General features: G+C 38.0%; 1 protein-coding gene across 1 annotated transcript in view; it reads right to left on the bottom strand.

The window, feature by feature from the left end:
- Nucleotides 1-13,023, bottom strand: part of clstn2b (calsyntenin 2b) — a gene marked incomplete at its 5' end in the record, with an annotated part of 146,339 nt that overhangs the window by 81,692 nt on the left and 51,624 nt on the right. Inside the window, 2 exons of the mRNA XM_047161260.2 lie at nt 5,197-5,346; nt 7,561-7,769. Coding sequence (XP_047017216.2) covers nt 5,197-5,346; nt 7,561-7,769 — 359 coding nt within the window. The remainder of the gene's footprint in view (nt 1-5,196; nt 5,347-7,560; nt 7,770-13,023) is intronic.

Raw genomic sequence — 13,023 nt, forward strand, 5'->3', positions numbered from 1 at the left:
ATCTCACAGACCCCAGAAGACATTCATTGTTCATTCATCTTCAATCATTGCTTCATCTTGGTCAGGTGATCAGGGATGCAGTGGATACGGAGTAAACCCCCAGTCCATGGCAGGGTACCATGCATTCACATATTCACACACTCATTCACAACTAGGGGCAATTTAGCATAGACAATCTGCCTATTAACATGTTTTGACATTTTAAGGTGGGTGGAAAGCAGAAAACATGGAGGTAACCCACATGGACATGAGCCCTTATTGAGTACGCAAATGCTGTGTATCATCAAGTCTCAAAATGGATATGCAAGCTGCTCTTAGTAGGTGTGTCTTCAAGAATTCTTAAAGTCATGCCTTTGACATGACTCGAAGGTGTTCCAGTCATGAAAACTAATCAAAATGGATGGCGAGTACGAGCTAGCTAATAATGGTTAATGATTTAATGAGCTAGCACGTAGCTGTTGAGTCTTTTATACAGACAACATAAAGGAAGCAGTGGAAATGATAAATCTTTCAGAAATATCAACATTTTCTACAGATGTGTTGGGAAATTGACTCAGAAAATGCTCTGACAACATTGCTAACAAGAACGTAACATTGATAAAATCATCAAATAAAAGACTACAGAATCAATAGAGTATCGTATGTCTTTGGACGAGATGGCTATTTTTATGGTGTGCACCAGGCAACAATGAGAAATCAGTGAAGCAATAATCTGGTGTGACTGCGATTTAATAATTAGCATCTCCTCCATTTTGTTATTTAGAAAAGAGACCCCAGTCCTGCTTACTTGTGTTTTATTGGTTCACAGAATTCACAAGCCAAATTCCCCTAAAAAAAAAAAAAAAAAGAAAAAAAAAAGAGTGTTTTCAATATCCCAAGTCCATTCCCCTTCAGTGAATTCCACTTTCCACCATCTGAATGGTATCCGCATTAGTTCAGATTGCTGCTTTAGCTGCCAAAACAGAAAAGCATTGTTTTCAGGTGTCTCCTATACTGCCGTAGCAAGAGGTTAAAAATAACCCATACATGCTACAACTAAACCGTACATGTTTGCAGTTCTGCACTTAGCCTTCAGGGCAAAATGAATTTCCATCGGTTGAGAAACGCCAACATGGTGTCACATTTCAAATTTCAAAGTAGGGAATACTACAAAAATGAGATGTTCATCTTTTTGTAAATATTGTATGCATAGCACATTTCAGGGGCCCATACAGGGAAGTATTCAACCATCCATCCATTTTCTGTCACAGGAAGCCTGGAGCATATCTCAGGTAACTCAAGGCACAAGGCGAGACACCCTGGACCCATTGCAGGGCACAATCGTGCACACACTCACACACACTATTCACACACTAAGGACAATTTGTAAATGCCAATCAGCCTACAACGCGTGTCGTTGGACTGGGGGAGGAAACCAGAGTACCTGGAGGAAACATATGGAGCACAGGGAGAACATGCAAACCCCATGCCCACAGGGTAGAGCCCACGTCTGCCGATTCCCACAATCGGACCCCCAACTCTGAAGGTGTGAGGCAAACGTGCTAACCACTAAGCCAACGTGCCCCCAGTAAGTGTTCAATTAGGAAAAATGTAGTTATTGGTATTTATATATGTACATATTCACAGATACAATAGTATTCATACTTCAAATTCAAATTCCTGTTCAAAATGACCAGATTGACAAGATTTCTTAGAAAACACTACCACCCTGAGTGCGATTAAATCATTTGAGTACCAAATGTCTATCCAGAAACGACTGCTGTAGCCGTATTATTTATGTGTGTGTGCGTGTGTGTCTATCTAGTGAAGTAGCTCACTCAGAATCCCTGCTGAATTATTTACCTCTGGTTATGAAGCTCAGCAGGAAACTGTTTACTCACTACACACACGCTCGTTTTTTTTTCCTCCTCTCCCTCTCCCACTGTCCCTAATATAAAAAGTATTTTCACACTTTCGTTTAATTTACTAGGTCACTTCAGGGTGAATGGAAAACTTTCTTCTTTTTCATGGTTTATTTTGGAAATAATTAACAGGAATTGCACTTCATAGGCTAAATAAATCTTAAATTATGGAAGCACTCCGTGGAAGGACATTCTGAGATTCATTCAAATTATGGACACGGCTTATCTATGACTTGGGTTGCAGGGGGAAAAAAATGCTAGTTCCTACATTCCAATAGTGATATTTCATATATCTGTAAACATGGGTGTCTGGTGGCTTGTAGTATCTACAGAAAAGGGCGGTTTGTGCTGAATTTTAAGCTTCCCTGTGACATTTTAGTAGCAGTAGGTGGCTGATTTCACGTGTCTCGGAGGTTAGTCTTAAGCGACCTAATCTGAAAGCTGATTTTATGTATAATATAATTAATAAATAAATTGAGATCGTCCTACAAAACTACAATTGCCGCTGTCCGTCTGTTTTGGATTACTGTTATTGAAATTGTGCATGCTCTGAGAGAGGTAGGATCCAAGTTCAGAGTTTATTTTGGAATAAACGTACAGTGGGACACAACTGGAGATAAACACTCGGTCATCAGTGCAAGAGGATTGTGCAAAGGCTGTCAATCAGTAAACAATGCAGAAGTACCAGAAACTAGCAAAAAAAAACAACCATCTGATATTAAGGTATAGGCATGCAATCAGAAAGGCAAGACTTCTCAATGAGCTAGTGAACACAGTCTATAAACAATGAATAAATGAGGAATAATGAGTATCAGGTGCGAGTTCAGATGACATGGAAGTCTGGTATTGTGGTGATGGGGACTCAGTGATACCGGGTGAAACTGTCACGTGACACAGTGACAGCTCTTATGCTGTATAAATATTATTGATATTTAATTCAAGCCCTATTTGAGATTGACACACCATGTTGCAGTGCACAAATCCGAATTTCATCATGTCAACCCAGCAAAATCCGCGTAAAGCAGAGGAGGTGGTTATGTAAAATATGGGTTGCCAGATTGGATTAAGTCTTTCAGATGTAATTCAATTAAAACTGAGTATCAACGATATCCAAATGACATCTAAACACAATTATATTTATTAGTACAAGGTTATTTGGTTCCACATGTGAATGGTTTTAAGAACACATCAATTTGTGAGTTACAATCTGACAACCGTGAAATGGAGTGTACAAACACCTAGCTACAACAAGATTTTTTTTTTTTTAACTATCTGAGTAAAATGAAATGTATAATTGTGTTCTTTTTTTCCGTATTAATTAGGATATTAGGTAGAATAAGTTAACATTAACATTTTTCAGGTTATATACGTTTATTAATTTATTTATTTTACAAATAGATATACAGTTCCCTCCACTGATATTGGCACCCTTAGTAAATATGCGCAAGAAGGCTGTGAATTTTTTTTTATTGTTTAATCTTTTGTTAAAAAAAATCTACAAAAATATTCTGCTCTCATAGATATCAAACAGTTGCAAACAAAACACAGGTTTATCAAAAATATCTTTGTTAAATATAGGTGTGCCACCCTTTAGTCAATACTTTGTGCTACCTCCCTTTGCAAGATAACAGCTCTGAGTCTTCTCCTATAATGCCTGATGAGGTTGGAGAATACAGGGCAAGGGATCTGAGACCGTTCCTCCATACAGAATCTTTCCAGATCCTTCAAATCTCGAGGTCCACGCTGGTGGACTCTCCTCTTCAGTTCACTCCACAGGTTTTTTATGGGTTTCAGGTCAGGGGACTGGGATGGTCATGGCAGGACCTTGATTTTGTGGTCAGTAAACCAGTTTTGTGTTGATTTTGATGTATGTTTTGGATCATTGTCCTGCTGGAAGATCCAACCATGGCCCATTTGAAGATTTCTGGCAGAGGCAGTCAGGTGTTCATTTAATATCTGTTGATATATGATGCAGTCCATGATGCCATGTATCCTAACAAAATGTCCAGGTCCTCTGGTAGAAAAACAGCCCCAAAACATTAAAGAGCCTGCACCATATTTAACCGTGGGCATGAGGTACATTTCCATATGGCTACCTCTCTGTGCACCAAAACCACCTCTGGTGTTTATTGCCACAAAGCTCTATTTTGGTTTTTACCATAGAACCGTATTCCATTTGAAGTTCTTGTAATGTCTGGCAAACTGAAGATGCTCGAGTTTGTTTTTGGATGAGAGTAGAGGCTTTTTTCTCGAAACCCTTCCAAACAACTTGTGGTGATGTAGGTGACTTCAGATTGTAGTTTTGGAGACTTTCTGACCCCAAGACGCCACTAACTTCTGCAATTCTCCAGCTGTGATCCTTGGAGATTCTTTGGCCACTCGAACCATCCTCTTCACAGTGCGTTGAGACGATATAGTCACATGTCCTCTTCCAGGTCGATTTTCAATGCTTGTGCTATTTTCTTATAGCCACTTCCCATTTTGTGAAGCTCAACAACCTTTTGCCGCACATCACAGCTATATTCCTTGGTCTTACCCATTGTGATGAATGACTAATGGAATTTGGCCTGTGTGTTACCTTATATGTATACCCCTGTGAAACAGGAAGTCATGGATGAACAACTTCCTGTTCCTAGTCTCCCAGGTGTACTGAAACAATGTACAATATAAATGGGAATACACTTCAAATATATATTTTCTCATATATATTTGAAGAAAAATATATTTTTCTTCTTTGCTCATATTTACCAAGGGTGCCAATATTAGTGGAGGGAACTGTAGCTCTAGCCTCTTTTGCAGTATACTTCTTCTGAGATTTACAGAGACTGATGTCATCCACTGCAATACTTTTGTAAAAGATAATATATTTTACAAGTATATAACATATTCTGTAATAATGACTGCGTTCAGTATGTGTTTGTCAGCTGTAACAACACACACACACACACACAAACAACACTCAAACCAGTTTCACTGTTGTGTTGGTGTCTGTTTCAAAAATAGAAAAAAGTTAATATAAGGAGTCAGAGAATATAAAAGGAAAGAATGCCGAAGACAAAATAGTTCCGAAAGAGCGAAAGAGAGTCAGAAATAATAAGTAGCTGCTGAGAGAGGTATGGGAAATGACAGAAAGATGGGGCGGTATTCCAAAAGAGTGTGTGCATGATCTAGAAAGGTGTGCCTGGTTTTCAGACAGTGTCAGACAGTCTGAATCATATTTCTCCACACACACACACACACACACACACACACACACACACACACACACACACACGTGTTAATTAGCATCTCATACCTTGCCAGCCGGGTTTGCAGATGGGTTTGACGTGAATGTGTACAGTCGCGCTCCGTGTCGCTCTTTTCTGCCCACAGTCAAAAGCTGTCACACTGATCTCATAGTGCGGCTGGGTGTCGAAGCTCAGGCTCTCTGTGTTCCTGATGTTTCCTACACACACACACACACACACAGACACACACCAGGACTCAGGAGGTTGCACTGATTTCACAATGCTATGATCAGTTTAAATTGACTATAATAATATTCATAATACACTCGATATATATAGACTCTCAAAAGTGGATCTGGTAAAAGAAAAATTAATAAATCAATCACATGTTTAGTTTAGCATGTTGGAATGTAATCATGCCGAATACTACGTTGCATAAGTATTCACCCCCTCAACTTTTCTATGTTTTGTACTGTAGCGTTACAGCATAAAACTGAAATAGATTTAACATGCATTATATGTCATGAATCTCTCCATTGCTTCTCTGACTAATCCCCTCTTTACTCTGCCACTGCCTTTTTTTAAATATTGTTTATTTATTTATTTATTTATTTATTTACATCTAATCCAGTATTGTGTCGATTTATTGCCTACAGTCCATTTCAGTTCCTCAAAAATGTGGAAAAGTTCAATGGGGCGTAAATACTTATGCAGACACTGTATATTATTATGCATATTAGTTTATGTTTTCACCTTCCCGCCTGTTCTACTAAACCATTTGAAAAAAAAAAAAAAAAAAAAAAACATCCTGAATGATGTATTTTCAGATTCGTTTCAATATGTTTGATATCAAATCAGATTTCACCATCAGTTCCTTTTGAGTAAGTGAAACAAATCAACGTCCCACTTTTTAAACCCTGCTAAGTTTAGCGGCTACGCCATAAACGAGATAACACCCACTTGAGCATCCTATTATCAGAACACATCAGACTTGAGGAAAGACCACTTCACCTTATATAGTATAGTGATCTTCACCTCCGCCTCAGCTGTTATTTTCTGATATCAGCTTCGTTTGGCGATATCTCTTATACATGAGTGTGCTTATTTCCAGGCCAAAATGAAATACACATAAAAAAAAAATAAAAAAATTCCACTGAGCCAACCAATACTGCCCATCAGAAGCTACATAAGATATTTATATGTTTCCCAGAAGACAAAATAATCCCCCCCCCTCTCCCCACCACCAGGGTTCCTAACGCAGTGTGTTGCCTACTTGAGCATCAGTGAAAGTTTGCACCTTTTGTAATAATTGTGTATGAGTCCCTCAGTTGTCCTCATTGTGAAAGGATCTACAAATCTTATAGCATAAGTTATAAAGGGATCAAATATGCAGAAGATTCTGGAAAACAAAAGAATGGATCTGGAGGATTTTTCTTAGGAGGACTGGGCAGTTTAACTGCTCAGGACAAACAAAGGACTCAAGGGGATGTTGATCATCCAGGTAACAACACACAGTATTAAGATTCAAGGGTATGCAAACTTTTGAACTGGTTCATCAGTGTAAGTTCAGCTATTATTGTGTCTTGTGGACTATATGTAAACATCTGTTATGTGAAATAGCTTATTCAGGGCAGTAGTAAATACTAAAAAATCCCTCTATTATTATTATTATTATTATTATTATTATTATTATTAACATTTTGTAGATTCTGCAAGGGGTATGTAAACTTATGACCTCAATTGTATATTTATTAGTGATACCACAGAAACATATCCATTACAAATGGTCAGAAAAGGCTGTTTTGGTTTTCAGACCAAAGAGACAAAAGGGCGAACATTTTGACTACACAGCAGATAATATTATTGCGCCCCTCCTTAAAGTAAAAAGGCTATTGGTTCTGGATGCTTTATCACAATTTGTTTAAAGGGTAAATTGTGAAGTCTTACCAAAATGAGTGATTAAAATTATGGTAAAATGTACGCTTTAATGAGGTCAGGGATTAACACCTATAATAAATGCCAATTGTGTTACATGTTAAATGCTCTAACTTTATTGGACTCGAACATTTTTTAAGCATTTCTTGGCCTTGTCCTTGGATACGCACTTAAAGGCCAAAGAAAACCAACACTTAAGGATCTGAAGCATGAAAGAATATCATTTATTGATGAAGTCATACATGTTATATAATAAGCCTAATGTTTTTACAATGCGCTCATGGAGGTACACTTGCCTCTGCCAGTGTGTGTGAAAGTGTGTGTGTATATGTTTTGCCTGACTCTGTGGGGTGTTGTTGTGCGCTTGAAAAAGTCAGCGTGTGTATGCTATGCCTGACTCTGTGGGGGTGCTGGTGTGCGTGAAGGTGTGTGCGTGTGTGTTCTGCCTGACTCTGTGGGAGTGTCGGTTTGTGTGAATGTTAGCGTGTGTGTCTAACCGTTACGGTCGATAGCGAATGGTGCGTTCTCTGTGACGATCTGGTAGTTGCAGATCTGGCTGTATTGAGGCGAACAGTCTCGGTCTGTGGCGTCAACCTGCAGGATGCTGTCACACACTCTGCCCTCCTGCACAGAGCCTGAATACACAGCACTGCTGAATACAGGGGAGAACTCGTTCACATCGCCAACCTGCACGTGTACCACTGCCCTGAGGGAGAGAGAGGAAAACATTCTTTCAAGGATTAAAAAAAAACAACAACACTTTATTCTTTCAACTTAGCATCTGCAGGGTATACAGACAGGGGTAAAGACACGGTTGGAGCAAAACAGTAATCATGCTAAATATTAGATAATATGATTCTTTACATTAGGAGTCATGTTATGAGTCCACAAATAAAGTTATAATTAAAGTAAATAATAGCCTCTCTCTCTCTCTCTCTCTCTCTCTCTCTCTCTCTCTCTCTCTCTCCATATATATATATATATATATATATGACAGGTTTTTCTTCTGAAAGTTATTTGTTTATCATAAGCTTCGATTATGTGAAACGTCCACCTGTGACGTCCCTGTGAGTTCGCTGTTACTTTAGAAATTATAACATAATAGAAGAAGTGCATTAATATAAAGCCTGGATTTCCCTTGGAGCTGGGACACAGGTCAGAGCTGCTGTTGACCAATCAGAATTGAGAATTCAACAGCATAGTGGTATCAAGTTGTGTATTTACTATTGTGATCCAAAGACAAACATGCATGCAGTTTTTAGTACATGCATCCCTTTTTCTATATATGGAAGGTGTACATAATGCTCTGTCTATACATATCAGTTGACATCTAAATGACCAATGGAAAGCTGTTTAATTAATCACAACTTTTATTTAACTGGTAGGTTTATCGGTTGCCAGGTGCTCCTAATAAACTGCTGAGTGGATATCTATGTACGTGAACATGAACATGAGTAATGACTGAACTTTATTTGTAGACTCATAAAATGACTCCTAATATAAAGACGTGTAATATTTAACATGTTTTTTTATTATTTAGAGGCTGTTTAAATGGGGATGTAGATTGTTTCTTCGCCCCCAATACTTCCAGTGAAGTATTAAACCCTTTCCTTGACACAAAGTGAAAACGTTATGTGTTTGGCAGTAAAAGGGGTTTTGTACATTTTCCTCATGTAGCTCAGGTTTGTTTGAAGGAAAGTGTCTGAAGCTATCGGAGATGTTGTGTGCTGTGCGAGTCTGTTTATTTATTTTCTGTTTGTTTGTTCGTCGTGTACTGCTGGTGCATCTCTCTTTAAAGATGCAAAAATAATCGCTTCATGAATTTACAAAAACATACCAGGTAGCATGCATTGTCATGGATAATACCAACCATATCTGGCACTACTGATAATGAAAAACTGGTGCACAGGAGGACCAGAGAACAGCCACGGCTTAATGTAATAATATCCAGCCAGGCTGACATGCTGCAAAAAACTATTGTAAAGTGGCAGCTGTTGGAAGAATAATATTAACTTGCACATTTACACATGTCAAATATTAGAACAGCAGGGCATTAGAAATTTCAAATATACATGTATTAAACATGCTGGGTTTAATCAAAAATAGCCATACTGGTCTTTAAAATAAGTCCAAACATTTAGTCATAGTGGCTATGTTTAAGGAATATAAAGAGAGACTTGGGAGTTAACCGTAATTTGTTGGACATCTACTTGTATTAGTACTAATATTTATGCTAATACTAATACTAGTCATATCTTAAATATATGGTTCTGGCAAGTAATCATGCTGAATACTTCTCAGCTCGACTATATAAATACATCATAACTTATTTACTTTAATAGAATAAGTCTATATTGTTTCAGGTGGTGGCATGGGAGGTTACACAGCGTGTACATGGACATATGGACTGAGCCTCTGAGGTTTGACTGACCTTCTCCGTGAAACTGGCTTTAGGTTAAAGGAAAAAAAACTTGCAGAAAACTGTGCTTCTCCAGCAACATTTAAATGCAATTTAAATGGTATTTGCACCAAGGGTATGTTTAAAAACCTCAGTTAAGCCATTGCATTAAGGATTGAAGCTCTTCAGGATATGCTGTGTACAAAGCACTGACACTGGAGACGCCATTAAAAAATGTTAAACAAAGCTTCACCATATTAACGATTATACATTTTCTTTGTTAAATAACAGCATGCTGTAGAATTTGTGTATGACTAGCCTTAGGTTAGTGCGGAGTGTCCAGAATACAAAGCCCTCCTACTATAGAAATGCTAATGTCTTAGAACAAGCGCATTAATATAAATTGGTGAGTTGAATGACAGAGAGATTACTGCCTACAGATAAATTACTGCCAGACCTGAGACTCAGTGCTGTGGTGTAAATTAAGATCATATCACATTTGCTTTTGTTAATTTCATTTTCATGTGATAAAAGAGGATGCCTCTAACTAAAAACTACAAATTAAACTATATATTATCGCATCAGGGCGCACGGGGGCCTTGTGGTTAGCACGTTCGCCTCACAGGGTCGGGGGTTCGATTCCCACCGGGGCCCTGTGTGTGCGGAGTTTGCATGTTCTCCACGTGCTGCCGGGGTTTCCTTCAGGTACTCCTAGTTCCTCCCCCAGTCCAAAGACATGCATGGTAGGATGACTGGCATGTCCAAAGTGTCCGCAGTGTATGAATGGGTGTGTGAATGTGTGTGTGATTGTGCCCTTTGATGGATTGGCACCCTGTCCAGGGTGTACCCCGCCTTGTGCCCGATGCTCCCTGGGATAGGCTCCAGGTTTCCCCGTAACCATGAAGGAAGGATAAGCGGTCTAGAAGATGGATGGATGGATTATGGCATCAATTTTTAATAAAAAAACAAACAAACATATAACTAAATAGTAATTGTTGGCATATTGTTGTGGTATAAGAGGAATAAAAGACTTTGGGACATGCTGTAATTGAAAAATAATTCACGTCAGGGTGGGAACAGTAACTGCATCATACTCCTTTGTCACTGATTCATTTCCTATTAGTTTCCTAACAGCATGTCCTGTTATACAATGCAGTCTTTTCAATTACGAATGCATACTGTATATTTACTGTATTAGCAAATTGTGGTAGTATTTTCCAAAATTATGGTACTTTGCATTAAATGCATTGTATTAAATTAATTAATTGCAGCTATTTTTTTTCTAATTAGTAGCTACCAATATATTGCAAAGTATGCACCAAGAATTATGTGTATATACTGAATTGTGGAAGTAACTGCACTGTGGAAAAAGCTGCTGTTGTACAAACCTGGGAGCTTTCACATAACTTAGTACAAAAGTGACCAAAGACAGCTTTTCAGGAGAAGTACCTCATAGTAACTGTGAAGCACTGTGTTAGAAATGTCATGGTTTGGAGTTGGTTCGCTGACTCAGGGACTGGACATCATGCATTCAATTGATTCAATTATGAATTCTGCATCATATCAAAGAGTGCTTGAAGATAATGTGAGGCCATCTATGCGAAAGCTGAAGTTGAACTGAAAGTGGACCTTTCAACAGGATAATGATCCTAAACACACTAACAAATCCACCAAGGAATGGCTCAAAAAGAAGAAATGAAGGGTTATGGAAATGGAACGGTGTAGTCAAAGCCCGGATTTGAATGCCATTGAAATGTTGTGGGGGAATTTGAAACGGACAGTACATGCAAGAAAACCCTCAAACCTCTTGCAACTGAATGAATACTGCATGGAAGAGTGGTCAAGTATTCCAGAAAGCCTGGTGGACAATTATGCAAAAACGCTTACAAGAAGTTATTTCTGCTAAAGGGGGAAATACTCGCTTCTGAGGCCAAGGGTGTACTTACTTTTTTCCACAGAAGAATATCACATCTATTAAATATTTCTGTTGAATAAATGATTGTGGTTTTGTTCAAGTATATCAACTTTATTAATAGGCACTTTATTAATAAGGATCAAATGTTTGCTTGTCCAAATATGTATAAATAAATAAATAAATAAATTTTAAAAAAGGCAACAATTTCCATGGGGTGTACTTATTTTTTCACATGCCTGCATATTATCCACAGTAAAATAAAGTGTTGTCAACCCTAAAATGGTGGTAGTATATAAGGAATGGACATAATGTTATGACTAATTCCATTTTGTATTCTGTAATTTTTTGCATTGTGTGTTAACCCCAGGTTGGATATGGATGATGTGTAATTTTTTTTACACTAAAATCACCAAGTCAAACATGCTCCCACATCACGTACAGTCATCACTGCATTGTCTATTTGTTTCTTTTGCTCACTCAAAGAATGTGATGGATCTCGATGCTGATCAGGACAGTGGGACCAGTGGGACCAGTTTAAATAAGTATCCATGGGAACTGTGTGGAAATAAACTGCTATTTATCTATTTAACACACATGAACACAAACTCAAACTCTGACTGAAGCAATACAACTTAACCCTATCATGCCTAAAGTATTTACACGTATATCCATTGTCCATGAGTAAAAAAGGCTAAAAGAGTATGCCTGAAATAAGAATAAGTACAACAATAAAAAATAAATATGTATATGTAAAAATTTGAATCGTATTTCTGCTCTGAAATATGTACTGTTGAAGACATAATAATATTTTCTGAACATAAAAAGTTCACACAGTTTAGAACTGTTCCACGCTGAGGAGGTAAAAAATAAATAAATAAATAAATCATCTTCCCCAAAACAAAACATAACAAAAAAAACCCATTAAAAAAAAAAAAAATTGTTGTTGTCACTTATTTTTGAGAATGGCAAATAATCAGTATTGATTACACTGTATAATAATTAAACTGTAATGCCCTCAGGGAATTTGAATATTAGCTTATATTTTACAAAAATTTACAAAAGACCCTCAAATTGATGGTCCATAAGTGTGGACACTATGCGTAAAGGGTTTGTCACACAGCAATCTGGTGACTCCATTTCCCAGAATGCACCACAAACCACAAACATGGCCGAAGACAACTACAACTCCCAAACACACACACACACACACACACACACACACACACACACACACATACACTCACACACACACACACACACACACACACACACAGAAACTCGTTCACCGGCTCCAGAGCACTAATTAGAGCACCTGTTTCCAATCACACTCATGGCACACCACACTAAATAAGAGACTGTTCAGTCACTATATCTCTGCAAAGTAATACGCACGGCTGCGTTTGTCTCTGTTGATTGCCAAGCCTTTCTCTCGTGTTGTTTTGAGTTTTGTTAATTCCCTTGTGTGTGATTTTCTGCCTTGCCTATTCTGGAGTGTTTGCATGATCGTTAGACCCTAGCCTGTCCATGTTTATCGATTTCTGCCTTACCCTTTGAATTTGTTTTCTCATTAAACTGTCATACCTGCGTTTGCTTCCGTCTCAGCCTCCATTATGTGACAGGGTTAAGTGAGGCGGAAATATACCTTAA

The sequence above is a fragment of the Ictalurus punctatus genome, chromosome 17 (assembly GCF_001660625.3).
Source record: "Ictalurus punctatus breed USDA103 chromosome 17, Coco_2.0, whole genome shotgun sequence".
NCBI lineage: Eukaryota > Metazoa > Chordata > Actinopteri > Siluriformes > Ictaluridae > Ictalurus > Ictalurus punctatus.